The sequence below is a fragment of the Corapipo altera genome, unplaced genomic scaffold, assembly GCF_003945725.1.
Source record: "Corapipo altera isolate COAL_440 unplaced genomic scaffold, ASM394572v1 62, whole genome shotgun sequence".
NCBI lineage: Eukaryota > Metazoa > Chordata > Aves > Passeriformes > Pipridae > Corapipo > Corapipo altera.
Window position 1 is genome coordinate 3,983,838 of NW_020884894.1, and position 18,893 is coordinate 4,002,730.

The 18,893-nt window shown below is 50.0% G+C and overlaps 2 protein-coding genes across 3 annotated transcripts in view; one reads left to right on the forward strand and one right to left on the reverse strand.

Moving 5' to 3' along the window:
- Positions 1-9,212: 9,212 nt before the first annotated feature.
- Positions 9,213-12,816, forward strand: PSMD7 (proteasome 26S subunit, non-ATPase 7). Its single transcript, XM_027646878.1, has 7 exons — positions 9,213-9,393; positions 10,005-10,096; positions 10,372-10,464; positions 10,976-11,073; positions 11,343-11,423; positions 12,023-12,114; positions 12,331-12,816. Exons 1-7 carry the CDS (start codon positions 9,320-9,322, stop codon positions 12,767-12,769), a joined length of 969 nt encoding a protein of 322 aa, XP_027502679.1. The 5' UTR covers positions 9,213-9,319; the 3' UTR covers positions 12,770-12,816.
- Positions 12,817-13,707: 891 nt separating this feature from the next.
- Positions 13,708-18,893, reverse strand: part of WWP2 (WW domain containing E3 ubiquitin protein ligase 2) — a 34,874-nt gene continuing 29,688 nt past the window's right edge. For both annotated transcript variants that reach the window (XM_027647063.1, XM_027647062.1), the window contains exons 17-24: positions 18,520-18,679; positions 17,407-17,540; positions 17,150-17,290; positions 16,486-16,606; positions 16,090-16,194; positions 15,848-15,944; positions 14,955-15,027; positions 13,708-14,759 (exon numbers count right to left, since the gene is read on the reverse strand). In XM_027647063.1, the coding sequence (XP_027502864.1) occupies positions 14,660-14,759; positions 14,955-15,027; positions 15,848-15,944; positions 16,090-16,194; positions 16,486-16,606; positions 17,150-17,290; positions 17,407-17,540; positions 18,520-18,679 (931 nt within the window). In that variant the 3' untranslated portion in view covers positions 13,708-14,659. The remainder of the gene's footprint in view (positions 14,760-14,954; positions 15,028-15,847; positions 15,945-16,089; positions 16,195-16,485; positions 16,607-17,149; positions 17,291-17,406; positions 17,541-18,519; positions 18,680-18,893) is intronic.

The following is an 18,893-nucleotide window of genomic DNA, read 5'->3' on the forward strand; positions in this document are numbered from 1 at the left end:
TCACTCAGCCTGGCACATAAAATCCAAGTGTGTTCAAGTCTCTGGTGACAGAACAGTCCTGATTGCCTTTGTTCTGCTAATTAGCAGGGAAAAAACCCTTGGAATAAGTTTTTCCCAGTGAGTGCATTAGTGAACACACAGTGCAATAACACAGCACCACGAGAAACTCCTGTAACAGAGAATTCTGGCTTCCTGCTTTCTTAAGCCTGACACAAAGCTGGAATAATTAGGGTGATAAAGTCAAAGCAGCCCGAGTAAATTCAGCTAAATCTGGTATCACCACAGTTGGGACACTTATTTGCATGTTTAAATTACTCAAGTGACTCATTTTCTAATTTCCTTTTCAATTGCTGAATGCCCTACGTCTCAAACGAGTCCCTGGGGAGGAGAGGCTCAGCGCACAGTGTGTTAAACTTACAAACTTGTTATACTGCACAAGATTAGCATAATATTGCATATGCTATTCCTTATTTAATAAAAATTTAATTGTGCATATAATTTGATAATTCAATACCAATAATTTGTTGTACAAATCTAGAATGCACTCATTTGGTTTTTTCTTGGAAAAAAGTTACCTGTGAGGTTTCTGTGACTAAACACTCTCACCAGAACTCCCAGTTTTGCCATATTTTACCTGCAGCTTTCCTAAGCAGGACAAAGCTCAGACCCAGGGAAATGAAAGCCTTTTGTTGGCACTCAAATGTCCATAAATCCAGCCTCCTGGTCTTAGTGGGGAAGATACAGAACACTGAGGTTACAGTTTTTAATTAATGATGTCCTGATGATGCTCCTTGGGTGCATCTTGCACACAAAGCCAAGGAATGACCACGGAATGTCCTGATCGGGCCACTTTGCGGCCACTGGAGACAAAGTTCTCCAATACACATCAACTTTATGAGAGGATTTCAGTAACACACTGCAAACAGCCACTGAAAACATCTTGAAAAGCATTTGGAAAATCCCTTGTAATTACATCATTCCCAATTAGTGTCCCTGGCAAATCAGCCTCTCACTGGTTTGTTGACGTGCAATCTGGTTTTCCATATCCTGGGGGAAACAGTGATCTCAGGAACCTCCTAATGAGAGTAAAACTCACTCTACAGGGTCACAGCAATGACAAATTCATTCTCTTCTGTAGAAATTAGGAGAAAATACTTAGCTCATGTGTTCTATTGACACATTATTTCTTCCCTGTTTTCTAGTTTGGTTCTCTGGAGCTCATCCAAACCTCTAAAGACAACAGGGACCACTGGTAGCAGCTCTACCCCCTCCTTCTCGTGTTCCCGTGGCAGCCCTGGAGATTTAACACCCACCCCCCTTCCCTCACCCAGAGTCATAGCAATGTATTTTAATCAAGAGTAATTACTCCACTAACAGAGGAATGCCAGAGGATGCATTTTTCCATTTAAAAAAAAAAGTCCTAATAAACATCCACCTCCATACAGGTGTTAAAATCATTAACCCCCACACACATCTAAGCTGAGAGAGGAAAGGGTTCTTTTTCTCACATGAAAACACTTTTCAGAGAAGGCAGTTTTTGCAGAGCTGTATTAACATTCTCCCACAAAGGTCAGTGCAGAACACCCCGGGATCTCTTGGAGCCTGTGCTGGGAAACCCACTTCACATCTGCCAAGCCTGTATGCAATCTCAGTATAACATACAGGAGACCTTCCTAAGCTTCTCTACCTTCTCTAAATTTAAATTAATTGTATCATTTTATTTAAGTTTCCAACTTGCTGTGGTGTATTAGCATATTGAAATTAACTCTGCAGGCTGTAATCATTTTACCTTAATAAAACAAGTTACCAAGGCAAATTTGATAAAATTATAGTACCCCCTTGTGGTGTTACCTTCATACCCCAATAGAACATCTTTTAATACTATATTCTAAAAAAAAAAATCCTTTTTTATCAAGCTCAGTGAATAACTAATTAACCTTTTCTAGAATCCAACAGGAGCAAAGGGAAATTAAAGGGACTGTCACTGGAATCTGAGAATGAATGAGCTAGAACACCACTTTTCACAGTCAAGGAACCTTGCTGGGACAGCCTGGACACAATTGCCAACTATTTTAAAGTCATAATACACCAAGTGCAACCCATGACCTTCCATTAGGACAGAAGTCAGGAAAAAAATTAACATCTCCTGTCCATGACAAATAGAGCTTTGTACAAACACAACTTCATACATTCCCCATATTTGGCTGCAAGGTAAGAATAGAAAAGGTAAAGTCTGGCAGAAATGCACCTAAGGAGATGTTACTCAGGGAAGAGAGGACCTCCTGCTTCACACACACATTAAGAATTTTACAACCAATTCACATGGACCTGCATGCACAGAACGTGTCCCGTGTCCCTCCCCAACGCCCTGATACAGGAGCCTGGCTCCAACTGGATGGGTTCCCTTCTGCTGCAGCACTCAACTCTGCCTTTCCTTTTCCCACTGCCTCTCTGAAATTCCATGGAAGGACGCTGTTGTTAAACAGCAGTGAGTGTTACTCTGCCAGCAGTGTACACTAATAATAATTCAGTGCAGTGTCACGGAAGGCTGTGAGCTCTTAGCTGAATTTATTTGAAAAATAAAGTTTGTTCTTTTTCTCCAAGATCTTTCTTTAAGCCAGCGTGGAACTCTTGTAAAAGAAAACTGCCCCTAAGTACCAACTACCCAAGGAACAGCCTTTTTATTTTATTTTTTTATTCCTCGCTCACCATGACAACATAATAAATGAGCCCTGAGAGACTTGCAGTGCTTAACTATTTAAAATTGTGTATTTTATCTTTCACTGTAGGCTTCCAGACATAACATCCATGATCTATTTTTCAAACCCTCTTCAGTGTCTCCAAGTGAAATAAGCCAATTTTCACCTGCAATATGCAATGATCAGAAGGACACCTTGAGCGCGGACTCTGGTAACACTTTACAGAACTACTCTTACAGTATTTTTGTGATCCATTAATAAGTACTTGCTCCTGTAAAAGTAAAGCAACAAGGCCACAGTTTCACCATCTGCTTTTTCCATTTTTGTTTGGAATTCTGCTGGATGGCTCTGTATTCTTTCATACATGACTAATAGGAAAGATACAAGACTAATAGGAAACACAACTGCAACTTCACTTAGGCTTGGTTTCAGTTAACAGATGGGCTTTAAACTATCCAACATAAAAGCATTCATTTCAGAAAAACTGACCCCAAAACTGCTTCATAAAATGAAGTATTTCCATTTTTTTTTCCCCCTCAAAGCTTTAGGATCTTTCATGACACTACAGTATAAGAGGCCCCAGGGTTAAAAAAGAATAGCACACACACACACTTACAGTTTCTGACCTTAAATATCAGAGACTAAAGGTTTTGCAATAAAAGTATCAGCAGTAACATACACAGCTCTGCAAAAAGCCTCCTAGACCACAGCTTTTCTTGCTAAATTTCAAGTGCCAACATAAAATTATAGCAAAGAGATCTGCAAAATCCTTTTTTTGGGTCAACCGAAGCTTTAGTTTTCCAGCAGCCAGTACAGGAGCTGTGGTGGGAGTTTGTGGCTGTTGTAGCAGAGCTTCCCCCTGGCTAAGTAACTGCTCCGAGTCAGCCAAACAAACGCTGCGACTCCTCAGTCCCACCCTTTCCCAGGCACGAGGGCTGGGGGGCAGCAGCACCAGTTCTGCTTCCACACTACTGAATGTGCGACACACTGAGTGCAAAGCTGGTCGTCCCACACACCCTGGACAGCTGGAAGAGCATCTACCCAAGATCAATAAACAGGTTTGGCAAGATCCCTGGAAGTGCCCAAGGCCAGGTTAGATGGGGCTTGGAGTAACCTGGTCTAGTGGAAGGTGTCCCTGCCCATGGGACAGGTTGTGGCAGCAGCCCCACTGAAACCAAAACGTTGCCAAAACTTCACACAGGTTTACATTCACAATTAAAAATATTCAGAATTATACTGGAAAGCACTTCTTGCAACGTGATTCTCCTACTTCTGTCCCGGAGGTGCCCGTGCCACACCACCACGCACCTGAGTGTGACAGGGCTTCCCAGAACTTCCAGACATAGCCCGTAGGTGGCGGCATTTTTATAGGGAAAAAACCAGAATTCCCTTTTTTCATTCTCACTCTGCAGTGGGATTCTGAGCCCGTTGCTCACACGCAGAGACACCGACTCTGGCCAATAGTCCCTCCTCCAGCAGGGCTGGGCAGTGCCCACACAAACAGCAACATCTGGCTCCGGACAAGAAGCCCAAGTTTTCTCTCCACACACGTTACAGAGCAGCCTCCCCAAAGTCACTCGAACACGAGCTTAGAAACAGAGGAAGCAAGGGAAGTTTTCCAAATCACACTGTACTCCATGAGCATGGCTCTTTATTTTAAATACTCTTTATTACTTCCTAACCAGAACTCTTTCAGCTTTACAGAGAGGTATAGAATCACCTTAAAAAAATAATAAAAAAAGAACACCACACCAAACAAAACCCCTCAAACCATCTAGTTTGGAAAGTGCTCTTAAAAACCCCTACAAGAGTCAACACTGGAGAAAACTTAGTGAATAAGCCAAAGTAGAAGCAAGTTCCTGTCTTTCAGACAGTGGGGTTTGCCAGATGCATCATCACATCTGCATGAGAGCAATTTTTCATTATTTATAAATGCGTTACAGGAACGTGGCCAAGCTACAGGCCAAGGAGTCCAACACACATTTAAAAAAACCCCAAAAAACAAAAAACAAAACCCAGGGAATGTGTCTTGGTTATAGAACAAAAGAATTCATTTTATCACTTGGCTTTAGCACTGCAGAAAATGGCTCCTGGTGCGCTGAACCCCGTGATGAATGTGCCCCCTCCAGATCTTTATTGCCCCTGTAAATCACCGCACTGACAGCACTTAATAAGAAAGCTTTGGAGTGGGTTTGAAGTTTTGCTTTGTACAAATAAAATCTCATATTAAAGAATTTGCTAGTCCTCAAGGTGTGGAAAAATGACTATGACTAGAACCTGTTGTGCCTGCTTTTTTTTAACTGTTTGTTTCCACCATTTTTTTAATAATTTTGTAGCAAAGGGATGAGAATAACAGAAGGGAATCACTCTATTGAAATAGAAAATTAGAGTCAGGACTTAGTTATTAAAACCCCTTACCTCTGGTGTTTCTATGCCCTGTGATGTCTGGACAGGGCAACAAAATCAGATGCATAGAATATAAACCATGAAATACTTCCCATAGTTTGATATGACATGTTGACAATACTTCCAGTTTTTAACTAAAGAAAGTGATGATTTGACATCCAAAGTTATCAAAATTCCACTGTTAGAGAAAGGGCAGGATTATCCCAGTCACCTGTTACCCCACAGGTACAAAAGGCCTTAAACCCCTTGGCAGAAACTACACCAATATTCACAGATGGACCAGTTGTGGTCAGTAACATGAGTTCTACTTTATATACATATATTTAATTTTATATATATATATATATACACACACACACACAGAGCTTTGGTCAAGCAACAGCATTCTATAGGGAAACACAGAAATAAATTATTACTACACAAATATGCACAGCTTATATCAGCAAGCAAATAGATCTATTTATAATGACAGATTTAATAATTTGCTTTAGAAATGACATTCTAGAACAGATATTTGGGGTAAATAATGGTTATTTGGAGGTGTTCAGAAGGAAACTGCAGTTTGGCTCAGGCCATCATGTACTGACAGTGTCAGCATGTCACTGAATGACACTTTAACCAAAATAAATCACAATTAATGTGATGGTGGCTTTCTGTTTTGCTTCCCTGGCTTGCGTTATCCTTGCTCAATTCCGGGCAGCACCGTTCCTTCTAAACTAGTTTATGGCACACCTTGGACAAGGAAACCTTAACAGGAAACTACAGTTATTTGGACAAAGCTAAACATATTTATAGGGAAATAAATATATTTCCTGTTCAAACTGGGAGCACAAAGGTATTATGTGCCAAACTATCAACAGGTCTGGAGAAAGCCCAGCTTCTCCTGATGGATTTAAACACATTTTAGAAGGCACCTCAAGAAAAATACACGTTAGTGGACATGGTGTCTAAGTGTTCAGTCCCAATCTAGGAGAAATTAAGAAAGGTTTTTCTTGAAAAACAAAACCAACCAGTATTAAAGGAGCACGTTAATAAGAGTAATTTAGGATTAGGATCCAAAGTATCACATATCAATATTTCCCAGCTGCACAGATTATTCCCCTGGATCTTTTTCTTACTCTCATCACTGGAAAGAACACAAAGGTGCCCCCCCTGTGTCACCAGTCAGAACAACCTGGCACTTGAGGAGAGTCTACAGCACCTAACCAAGGAAGAGAATCAGGGTAAAAGTGGATTCCAAAGAAAGTTTCAGGTTCCTCGTGTTCACTTGGTGCAAACAAACCTCCTTTTGCAGTGTATTCCTGGTATCCCCTGACCAGGACATAGACACAGCCACAGCCCCCTCCCCACTCCCCCTGGGGCTTATTAGAGGCTGATTTAACACTTATAATGATTAATTTGATTTTTAAACTACTTTATAACGATTTATTCTTATTTTTCAATTTGGAAACCACTCTTAAACCTCTGAAAACAGTTCTGTGTAAGTTTGGGGGTTGGGGGGGGTATTGGTTGGGGGTTTTTTAATAAAATTAAAGCCCAACAATTACTGATGGAATCACTTGTTCCACTTAAGGAGCAAAATGCAGCTCCCTCCCTCCCTGCCCACACCAGGTGAGGTGCTGGTGCTCGGGTAGGGCAGAACCTCTCAGCTCTGGGTTCCAGCTCAGCACTCTGGAGCTGGATCATCCCTCAGTATTGATGTTTGCCACTCCACAGCTCAATCACCTCATTAGCTGCCTTTTATTGAGCACCAACATTCATTACTTACTTTTCAATTCTTTGATTAAGCGCCGCATTGCCGGGATCCCCAGCCTGCATCTGCCAGCTGATTAGCTCAATAATTCTGATAATCTGCTCAGAGCTGGGAAGGGACTGAAATCCCTGGGAGCTGCCTCAATTTACTCCTTTTGTGCACAACATCAATACACCCAACTCCCAGCAACACAATCCAGCAAATCAAACTTCAAACGCACCAAGTTAGGGAGTTAATTTCAACGAAAAGCCACAGCCGGTCACTAAAATGCCCCGTAATTGTCTCTGGGTTGTGCTGTGGGATCCTCCCACGCCCTCCTGGCACCCTGTGAGTGCTGGAGGAGCCCGGAGCAGCCCTGGAGAGGGACTGTCCCACACGGAGCAGGGGTGGCAGAGGTCAGCACAGCCCTGCCCACCGGCCCCAGCTCATCCCTCGTTGTCCCTCCAGCACTGCCCGACATGATTTAACAACTGTAATCCCTTATTTAACGATGTCAAAGGTTTTTAGGAAATTGACTGTATTTCACCAACGATATATTTCTTCTCGATGACAGAGTGGTTAAAATGATTTTTTAAACCAAGACAGCAAAATAAAGCAGTAATAAAATCAATAAAAGGTGCTTAAAACATTCCTTCTATTAGGTAATGGCATTTAAAATATCCGTAGCTTGTAATGGCACTTAGGATATGCCCGAAAATCAATGAGCTAAATTACTTATTGAACTAGTTAATTTGAACATTGAGTTTTATATGTATATTGATAAAACAAGCGACAAGAGCACTGGGGGTGTTCGAATCCCACGGTCAGATATCCCCCTCTGCTGGGAAAAAAAAACCTCTGGAAACTCCACCAGAGATTCTTTCTTTTTAAAGCAGGAACAGTAAAGGATGTAACGACTGCAAACTCCACAAGAGGTCTCAGATGCTGCAGGGCTTGTAAATTAATGCTGCTTTTGCCTAAATCTGTGAAGATGCTGAACAAAACCACAAAACTTTCAATTTTGCCCAAAATACCATTTGGTATTTCGAAATACCAAAATATTACCTATATATAGAAATATGCAAAAAATGTGGGGAAAGTGTAGAGAACAAGGGGTATCAATGCTTTAAAACTGTGAATTATCATCAACAACTTTGATAATATTTTTCATATTAATAATTCCTCGATGTAGACTCAAGAGTAACAGCCCTAGGTAGTATCTTCTTGCAAGAAATAAAAGTATAAAAGACAAGTTCTGTGTCAGCTCCTGCTCTTGAGGTGCAAAAACCCTTCTCCAAAGTCTCACCTGAGCCTGTGTCTCCTTTACATGGAGGAAACTTGGGAGGAAAAACCCTCACAAACTCCGAGTGGCTGAGGGATGACGGCTTTGCCTGACATGGACCCCTGGGAAGAAACCAAACACTTATAAAGATTTCTACCTATTTTCATGGCCTTTTATCGCTGAGGCACCGGGGTCCCTGACGTCTCTGAGGCTCTGGGACGAGGGGCAGAAGGTGATGGAGCTTTTCCAGGCCGGGTCGCAGGGGCAGGAGCACACCTGGAAGGGGAGGATTAAACCTGGAATTGGCACTTTTCTCTCTGTCAGGGGAGCAAATGGCTTTTGGGCCCCGCCGTTATGAGGCAGGGCTGGGATTGCCACAGCATCATCCTGAGGGATTCCTCACTTTCTGAGAGGTCATGGAGACTCTTACACCTGGGAAAGGCAAAAGCATCCTCATGTTCCACAGGAGGAGCCGAGGGGGCTGGGGAAGGCTGAGAGCCCCAAAAAACACCGTCCTGAGGGGATTCTGGGGCCACTCAGGAGAGAGGAGGGGAGAGGGAGGAAAGGGGGAAAAGGGGAGGAAATGGAAGGGGGGAAAGGCGGAAATATGGGACAAAAAGTGGGAGGAAAGGAGGGAGAAGAGGGGGAACGGGGGAGATAAGGGGGAAAAGGAAGGGGGGGGAAGGGGGAAAGAGAGAGAAAAGGGGAAAAAGGGAGGAAAAAAGTAGGGGAAAAGAGGAAAACGGGAGGGAGGGAAAGGAAAAGGAGGATAAAGAAGGGTAGAAGATGGAGGGAAAAGGATATGAAAGGGAGAGAAAAAGGGGGGGGGACAAACGGGGAGAAAAGGAAAAAGGGAAAGGGGAACGGAGGGGAAGGAATCCCAGCGCGCAGCCAGAGCCCTCAGCCCAGGGCCGCCCCCTTCCAGCCCTTTCCCTCACCTCGGGGCGGGGCCACGGCGCTGCCCCAAGATGGCGGCAGAGCCTTCCCAAGATGGCGACCGTACCTTCTCAAGATGGCGGCGGTACACTCTCAAGATGGCGAGCGCACCTTCCCAAGATGGCGGCGGGCCCAGAGCCCTCCCCAAGATGGCGGCCCCGCCCCGCGCGGGGCAGGCTGGGCGCGGGGGGCGGGCTGAAGGCGCGGGGCTGCAGTCGGGCCTGGTGCGGGGTTGGGCCGAGCGGGGCCGGCGGAGCGGTAGCCATGCCGGAGCTGGCCGTGGACAGGGTTGTCGTGCACCCGCTGGTGCTGCTCAGCGTCGTCGATCACTTCAACAGGTGCTGCCGGGCGGGAGCGGTGCCCCGGCGCTGAGTCACGGCCGGGCCGGGAGGGCAGCAGGGAGAGCAGGACCGTGAGGGGACCCGGGACCGTGAGGGGACCCGGGGGCGCGTGTGGGGACACAGGGCTGTCAGGGGCCCCGGACCGGGCGAATCAAGGCTATCCCGGGCCGGGAGGGGAGCCGGGGGAGCGGGAGGGACCCAGGGCCCTGAGGAGACCCGGTGCCTCCGACTCCGCTGGTAATTCGGGCCTAATTCCGTTCCCTCGCGCCGGTGCCGAGCGGTTTTAATGTCAAAAAAAAAGCCCCAAATCTCCGGAGGTGGCCGAGCCGCGATGTGAGGGTGGCACGGGATGAGGAGCCGATCGCTGTTCACAGCCCCGTGCTGGGGTCACGGCCCCCGTTGGTGACATCGGACCCTCCTCCCCTCTCCGGGGGACTGGGTTCGGTTCCGAGGGCACCGAAACTCCTTTTTCTGTCTGCAAACACCATCAGTAATAAAACAACCATAACACCTTCTCTCCCAGCACTCGCTGGTTACCCTGCGCACACGAGGCCCCGTTCCTTCCTTCCCCTTTTGAGGAAGGGACTGACAGTCTTTTGTCCATTTAGAATAGGAAAAGTGGGAAATCAGAAGCGAGTGGTCGGAGTGCTGCTGGGATCATGGCAGAAAAAGATCCTGGATGTGTCCAACAGTTTTGCAGGTGAGTTTGAGCGTGCTGCCCCTCCCAAATCCACTAAATTCTTTGGCAGGTGGATTGTGTTGGAGTTTTTGAGCCACCCTGGCAGAGCACAGATTGTTTCCTCCCTCTACAAATCAGCCCATATCCAAGAACAAATACAAACGGCTTTCAAAAACACTCCTAATTAAATCCCACTCTCCTCTGGCAGCCAAAAATAACCAAACCACGACATTTCAATAAACACATTCATTCTGGAAGTTGGATTCTTAAATCCTGATGTTTTGTTTTATTCCCAGTACCTTTTGATGAGGATGACAAGGATGATACTGTTTGGTTCCTAGACCACGACTATCTGGAGAACATGTATGGAATGTTTAAGAAGGTCAATGGTGAGTTGTGCTCTTCTGACAGTCTGGGATATGTTCCAAAAAACTTCTGGGACTATGGAAAAGTGAATTCATATTAATCATAAAATCACAGAATCATTAAGGTTGGAAAAGACCTTTAAGATCACCCAGTCCAACCACCAGCCCTGCACCAGCACCGTGTTCATCACTAAACCATGTCCCCAAGTGCCACATCCACATGTTTTTGAACACTTCCAGAGATGGGGACTTGCATCTCAGAAGTCCAAGCTGTCAGATCCTGATAGCTATAAAATTAATAATATTAATTAATAAAATTAAATATCCAGCTGAGTTCAGGAGCCTGGAGTGAAGTTGTAGGTGTGGGCAGTGAGTGTGATTGGGGAGCTCTTGATCTCTGGCCAAGCCAGTGCCTTGTAATTCATTTCCCCCTCTTTACACAGATCAGACTTTCACCCTCTATTTGCTGATCCAAATCTCTCTGCTGGGGTCTTCCCACAGTTCTGATTTTGAGTCCTTTTCTGCTTTTGCTCAGCTAGAGAAAGAATTGTGGGGTGGTACCACACAGGCCCGAAACTGCACAAGAATGACATCGCCATCAATGAACTGATGAAGAGATACTGCCCTAACTCTGTAAGTGGGACCTGCTTTGGGGTTGTTTTTCTCTTACTCTAAAAGGGGCATCTGGGAACCCTTCGCCCCCACCCTTGTGGTGACACAACATGGTGGCTGTGAAGTGATTGTGGAAGTGGGATCAAGAGTCTTTGGACTCAAAGTCTTGTCTCAGTACCCGAAGTGAGCAGCCTCATGCCAGTACTGAGGAGGGAAGCGCTGGCTCGGGTATTTTTTCTCTACTCTTTGGCTGAAATCCAGTTTTCCAAAGCATTTGCTCTCTCCCTCAGGTGCTGGTGATCATTGACGTGAAGCCAAAGGACCTGGGGCTGCCCACAGAAGCCTATATCTCTGTGGAAGAAGTTCATGATGTGAGTATTTACCATGTAAAATAAGAGAGTCACAGATGGGAGCACTTTTAGGATGTTACTTGTAGGTGTTGTTTGCCTGCATGTGTGCTCAGGTGTGTCCAGGTGTGCCCATTCTGCACCTGCCAGTGCTGAGGAGGTGGGTCAGGCTTGAGCAACACCAACTCATCACTTGCAGCCCTGTGCAGACAAAACACCACCCTGCAGTAAGTCAGCTGTAATTGTTTAATGTAAATTAATTGTGGATGTATGTAAAAAAATAGGGTCTTTTTGCCTTTCTGAGGCCTTTACTGTGGAGAAGAAGCTGCTCCCCCAAAATGCAATGAAGTTGGATCAGGGAAGAGAGAAGTAACTGTGATATTTAGTGAGAATTTCCATTGCTCCCCCCCGGGCACAGACCAGCAAAATGCAGTAATTGGAAATTATCCAGAGCACGAGAAATTGCTGGGACAGTGGGTGACACTGATGAAATCAAGGAAACTCCAACTAGAGCCATTCCTCAGATTCCTTGTGGCCTGTCTGGAACTACTTTGCTGGCTTCATTAGTACAATCCCTCGTGCTCTGGCTAAAATTCCATGTTTGATGATGTGTCTCCTGGCAGGATGGCACCCCGACCTCCAAGACCTTTGAGCATGTGACCAGCGAAATTGGAGCAGAGGAGGCTGAGGAAGTTGGGGTGGAACACCTGCTACGGTGAGTGTGGAGGTGTGGGGGAGCCCTGCACTGTAGTGCCCTGCTCCATCCAGCTTCCTGGGGCTGGAAAAACATGGAGATTGTTAAACACAGTTCTGGGAGGTTCATTCCTGTCCTCTCTCTGCTGTGCTCACACTGCTCTGAGCTGGAAAGCTCTAAAGGGACTGTGCCCACGGGCAAGGGGAGGTTCTAATCCTGATTCTCTCTGGGTTCTAGGGACATCAAGGACACCACGGTGGGAACACTGTCCCAGCGGATCACAAACCAGGTCCATGGCTTGAAGGGACTGAACTCCAAGCTTCTGGACATCAGGAGCTACCTAGAGAAAGTAGCCATGGGCAAACTGCCCATCAACCACCAGATCATCTACCACCTCCAAGACGTGTTCAACCTGCTCCCAGACGTGAACCTGCAGGAGTTTGTCAAGGCCTTCTACCTGAAGACCAATGACCAGATGGTGGTGGTGTACCTGGCCTCACTCATCCGCTCTGTCGTAGCCCTGCACAACCTCATCAACAACAAGATTGCCAACAGGGATGCAGAGAAGAAGGAAGGACAGGAAAAGGAAGAAAGTAAAAAGGAGAGGAAAGATGAGAAGGAGAAGGACAAGGAGAAGAGCGATGGCAAGAAAGAAGAGAAAAAGGAGAAAAAGTAAAAGGTGTAGGTTTTTTTATTTGTAAATTAAAAAAACTTGTAAACTAAGTCCCTCAGTGCTGGGGTGTTTTGTGCCTGCTCAGCACTCAGCTCTCTGCTGGTACTGGCTCTGTCCCTCCTCACCTGCCAGGGCAGCTCCCACCTGGGCAGGGACAGAGGGAAGCCTGGGGGAGGGTTTTTATTTGATTTGATTATACTTTTAGCACTGCACTTTTCTTTCCCCCAGTGCATCCTCAGGGGCTTTCTGCTCTCAGCTCACACCCACAGTTGGCTCTCAGTGCACACATCCCCATGTTCCAGGACTAATCCATCGCCATTAGCCACAGACATCCCTGTGTTCGTGCACCACAGACATCCCTGTGTTTAACTGGCTCTTCTGTGCCCAAGGCCCCTGTGGGTGTGGCACAGGGGCACATCCTGCTGTCACCTCTCTGTGCCAGCAAGGCCCTGGCTGTGCTCCTGCCCAGGTGGCCTTGCACTCTCAGCACTGCCTCGGCTGCTCTGGAGCTCGGTGGGGACAACACTGGTGGCCCTGTCGCCCCTTGGCCAGGGCTGAGCAGCTTCCAGGGGTGCAGGTGCTGTGAGCCTGGGAGGTACCTGGGCTGTCACTGCTGACAAAGCAACACACAGATGGAATCCACAGGATTCGTGACCCTGGTGCTGTGCTCCAGGCAACCATCATGGCCCTGTCCCTGCACAGACCCCCTCGTGTGAAACACGGCCCTGGGACACACACATGGATGTGGGACACACACAGAGATCCAGGACGTGCGCCAACCCAGGACACACACACACACACACGGGACTTGGGACACACAGACAGACCTGGGACACACAGACGCAGATCCAGGACATGCACAAACCCAGGATATGTGCACACACGGATCCAGCACACACAGACACAGGACACCCCCAGACACGGGACTCGCACACCTCGGCAGCTGCTGATGGTTTATTGCACACGAAGCCGCGGCGGAGCAGGCGGTGCCGTGCGGAACTGGCCGTTTTCCAGCCTGGAGCCGGTGCCATGTCCCATCTTCACAGGCTCCCAGATGCCAGGGACACCAGCGTGCCAGGTCTGTCCCCTCCCCGCGCACACAGGGAAGGGGTGGTGGCAGAGGTAACATCCTGGTAGTCCTGCCCTCGCTGCAGCTCCACGAGCTCCTGCCACCAGCCCAGCCAGCGACAGAGGGAACAGGGAGCTTGGGCAGAACCCACGATCAGAGCAAAGGCCGGCAGAGCCCTCGAGGCTGCTGTGGAGCACCAGCTCCGAGCAGAAACCATATCATTTAAATACAACTGCACAGGGGCCACGGGCTGCAAATGGGACACGTCATGGATACGAACAGCCAGGCCCTGGCTCTGGCGTGGGAAGGGGCCCTCCTGGTGCTCAGGTGGTACAAAGACCCCCTGAAGCATCAACTTGAGGGTCCCTGTTACTTTTGCTGGGTGCAGGATAGGGCCCAAAAGTCAGTCCGAGAGCTATTTCCCCTCTCACCTGCAGCTATTGAAATGCCATGAAAAGGCAGAAAACAGGAGGGGGGAACAAAAGCCTGTGCCAAAAGCAGATCTCACATAACGGTGTCTGCAAGGGGGGCCCGGGGAGCCTCTGTGCCCCATGTGCTGCCCCCCAGGGCCCAACCTTTGCCCTGTCCCCTCTGCACCAGCCCGTGCCCCTCAGGAGCCGAGCACTTGCATCCACCTCTCCATCACACCTTGGATTTCCTTAGGGAGGGAAACGCAGCCCCGCTTCCCCCAGGGCTGTGTCAGTGCAGATCTTGCCCGGGAACAAGAGCAACAGTGTCTGCAGGAGAGGGCTTGGCCTGGGCTCTGCGGTGCCGGCCGGCAGCGCTCCGGGGCCCTCCCACCCTGGGAAAGCACCAAAGCTCCATCACTCCTGTCCAAATCCTTCCGTCTCCTCGATGGCATAAAGCAGCTTCTCCTTCAGCTGTTCGTAGCTCTTGTAGGGAGGGAGATCCAGGCGGTTGAAGCTGGGGACAGAGCAGGAGCTGTCAGGGGCCATGATCCCGAGCCCCCTCCCCATGGCAGGGTCCTTCCAGTGCAGTGAAAGGCATGGCCAAGAACAGGAGCTACATCCCATGGGATGGGGAGCACCCAAGGACCTGTGCAGCCCTGCAGAGCCGTGTCCCTGCATGCTCCTGCCAGGCCAAGGAGCAGTGACTTACCATGTGTGGCTCCGCGGCAGCCACGTCTCTTTGCCAACTTTATCAATGCAGAATTTCTGGGGCCCATTGCTGCCTGTTAATGGCAAGCACAGCAAAGCTCATTAAACGACCAGGAGCTGAAAAAGAAATCCCCTCCCACGCACTGTCAGCCAGCAGATCCACCATCACATCCCTGAGATCCCAGAGACATACGGGGCATAAATCCATAAAACCACTGGTTGTTTGCAGAGAGGACGTACAAAAACCAAAGGAGAAAGCAAAATGCAGATTCACAGCACAGATGGGCAGCAGCACCACCTCTGAGCACCGTGGTTTCATAGTAAGTGCTCAAACCTATTTATCTGTAGACTCTCAGGATTGTGTCTGTCTACCCGAGACTTTTAAAGGACCTGGCTCAGGAAGTCTGAGTCACTGAGGTGGCTTTTTAACAGATTGGGAATCCTGGAGAGGTGCCAAGGGGGTAGAAAAAGCTAATATTCCAGCAAGAATAACTGAGTGGGTTAAGTGAGCTGGTGAGCTGAACACACATGCCAAGAAAGTCAGGGAAAGGCTGGTACAGGCCCCAAAAAGCAGCAAATTAGAGGATGAGAGTGGAATAATGCCATACTGTGGTTTTCTGGGAAAGAGGTTTTGTCACACGAGAATCAAAATTAAATCAGAAATCCAATCTCATTCAGAACGAGATTACAAACCAGCCTGACAAAGTTAACCATGGCAGCACCAGTCACAGCCAAGGAATGTATCTGGGAATGGCACGACACCAGGTTGGATCACTGCACTCAGGCCTTGGAGCTGCTTCACTGCCCACGTGCCGCCATGTGCTCTGTGCTGGGGACAGGGACAGCCCGGTCCCTCCCCGGGACCCCCCACCCAGGCTGAGACCCCAAACGCACCGATGAGCTCCGCGAAGCCCCCGACAGGCAGGCGGCAGGTCCCCGTCACGAACTGCAGCAGCCGGATCCTCTTCTCATTGTCCATCTCTTTAACCACCTATGACAGCACATGGCAGGTGAGGGGAATCCCTGTGACCTCTGAGCCCACAGCTCAGCCTGGGGCTCTGTCCTGCAGCACAGCTCCTGCCACAGACACCCTGTGCCCTCAGCCAGGCTCAGACCACGCTGGTGGTGGAACTGACCTGCCAGAACCACTGGATCTGTTTGCTGTTCTTGGTGTAGTGCCTGTAGATGGTATTCTTCTGCCAGTCGTTCATGTCGATCTCCTGCATCCCGCACAGCATCAGCTGGGGACAAAGGACAGTCAGCAGTGGATGCACATGGGGCCCTGCACCCAAGCTTTGAGCACTGACCCCTCCAGTGCTGGGCTTCACCCAGCACAGGCACCAGCACTGAGGTGTCTGGGAGAAACTCCCCACCTCCAATGAGACATTTTCTTGCTAACAGACCCAAGGAACCAACCGCAGACCCAACACCTGGGGCTGTTCCCCTGTCAGCAGAGCCAACAGGCACAGGGTGTGAGCAGAGTCACCGTGTGCCATTCTATGTCCACATCCCCATCCCAGGTGCCAGCTCACCTCCAGCTCCTTCTCGTCGAAGTACCGCAGCCACTCCAGCGGAACCACCTCATTGAAGCCATCTAAGAATGCCTTGGTTTGCTCCTCCACGCCCCTCGTGAACCTCCAGTCCGTCAGCAGCCTAGGAAAACAGGGGAGGGGGCACAGAGCCAGAGCTGCTGGCATGGCACAGGTAACCCCCACCTTCCCTCCCTCCCACCCACAGGGAGGGCCCCAGGAACATGGAGAGGGGAAGAGGATCTCCCTCAAATCACCAGGGCCACACTCAATTGCCACTGGTGGGTTTCTCTCTCTGCCCCCAAACCCAGAAGCAGCATCAGCCCCGAGCACAGCCCAGCACCTCTGAGAGGTCCAAGGTTGCAAAACACATGCCCCACCCGCGCCTGGCCCTGGCAGCCCCAGGCAGACCCCAGGCAGAAAGGGTGAGCAGCCATGGGACAGCAGAGCAGCCTCACCCTCTCTCCCCTCTCCTCTTTCCTGAAAGTCCTGGCAGCTTCCCAGCCCACAGCAATCCAGACCGCAGCGGAGCCCAGCCAACAGCGCCAGCCCGGACTTGTCACAGGCCACGTAGCCCAGGGAAACAGCCACGTCCCAAGCCCCACATTCCCACTCCTGCAGCCGGCAGGGGTGGGCACCCAGCGGGACCCTCGAGCTGGCCACTCACATGATGTACTCCTCCTTGTTCTCCTCTGTCACCCGGATGCTCTCACCACCCTCCTTCAGCTCGTGGGTGGTCACCTTGCCCAGGATCTCCATGTCCTGGATGAAGTACAGCTCCAGGCCGCACTCCTCCAGGCTGTTTTCTCTGTGCAGGGACATGGGGATGTGGTTTCTGACGGAGGCACTGGCAACAGCAGTGAGGGGCCATGGGGAGAGCTTTGCCTGCCCACAGCGGGACAGGAGGGAGCACAGGGCACTCACTTGGTCCAGACAATGGAGTTGTAGAACTCGGGGTCGATGGACTCCAGGTCCTTCAGCGTTGGCCGCTTGTTGAGCATCCTCTTGTAGAAAGGCAGCGTGAAGCCGGTGTCGATGAACTTCCCATGATACAGAGCCTGGGGCAGGGGGTGACACCAGCTCATGGGGACCCCAGGAAGGACTCGTGGGGCGAGACAATGCTCCATCCTGGGGCAGCCACGGGGCCAAAGGGAACTATTCCCCCGTTCCTGAGCTTGGCCTCACTCCCAGCTGGCACACAGGGTGGGGAGGAGTGGCCTGCCCCCAGCAGCACTGCCTGGGGCAGGTGGGCTCATAGCCCCTCTCCCCCACACCGCGAATTCCACCCCATCTCCCTCTCCACTCACAGCTCTATTGAGTACTTGTTTAAACAGAGCTGTGCTGCGGCTTCCCTGAAACCCTGGCTTCCAGGAGCCCCGAGGCAAAGGCAGCCAAAAATAATGCAGACGCTTGTCTAGAACGGCCCAGCGGTGAGTAATAGTCTGGGGTTTTATTGGTGTCCTGCGAGGCGGGGCAGGGCAGGGCAGGACAGCGGGGCCGGAGCCGCCTCCACGCACACCCCACAGGGCTGAGGGCCAGGGACCCTTCCCCGGGCTCAGGGACCATAGGAGCCCCCCTGGCAGCCCAGGGCTGGGCAAACCATGGCACTTGGTTAGCCTTGGGGAATCTGAGACAAATGGGAGGAGCTGCTCTGGAGCTTGGGCAGCTGGAAAATCTCACACTGCTGGGGCTAAAAATAGTCCCTTGAGCTGCAGACCCGACAGCACCTGGGGTGGCAGCCAAAGACCTGGAGCCATCCATTCCCGCCACACAGATCCTGGGAAACCAGGTCTCCTCTGGCCCCACAGTCATTCCCTGGATTTAAATTGCATCACCCAGAGCACCCTCTCAAAGGCCCATTTCCCGCAGACCTACACCTGGGTGAGAAAGGGCTCACGGAGGGCAACAGTGCTGAGCCCAGCACAGATCTGGCACATGGAGCTGCCCCTCACCCCGCTGCCCACCCCTGTCCCCTGCCCAGCCCCTGCTCCGTGGGGGGGACACAGAACCCCCCCAGTGCCACCCCCAGGTGCTCACCATGGCGATGAAGCGGCCGATGAAGCGGAAGTAGGTGAGGTGGTCGGGGTTGATGGAGGAGGCCGGGTTGATCTGCAGGCAGTAGTTGTTCTTGCCCGCGTACTCGAAGAGGCAGTACATGGGGTTGAGCACCTCGTGGGACAGGAGGAAGAACCATTCCCTGGGATGAGACAAGGGGAATGCGGTGACAGGCGGCTTGGGGAGGGGACAGCGTGTGCCCCTGCACACACCTGCACATACCAGTGCCCACCTCCTCAGGGTGCTGGGGCAGGCGCTGGGCCCTGGCGTGACTGGGCGAGGGTATCCCCTGCCCTGGGTGCTGTGCAAGGCTTGTGAAGTGTTTCAGGAGACACCACTTTGCTGGAAGCCCCACT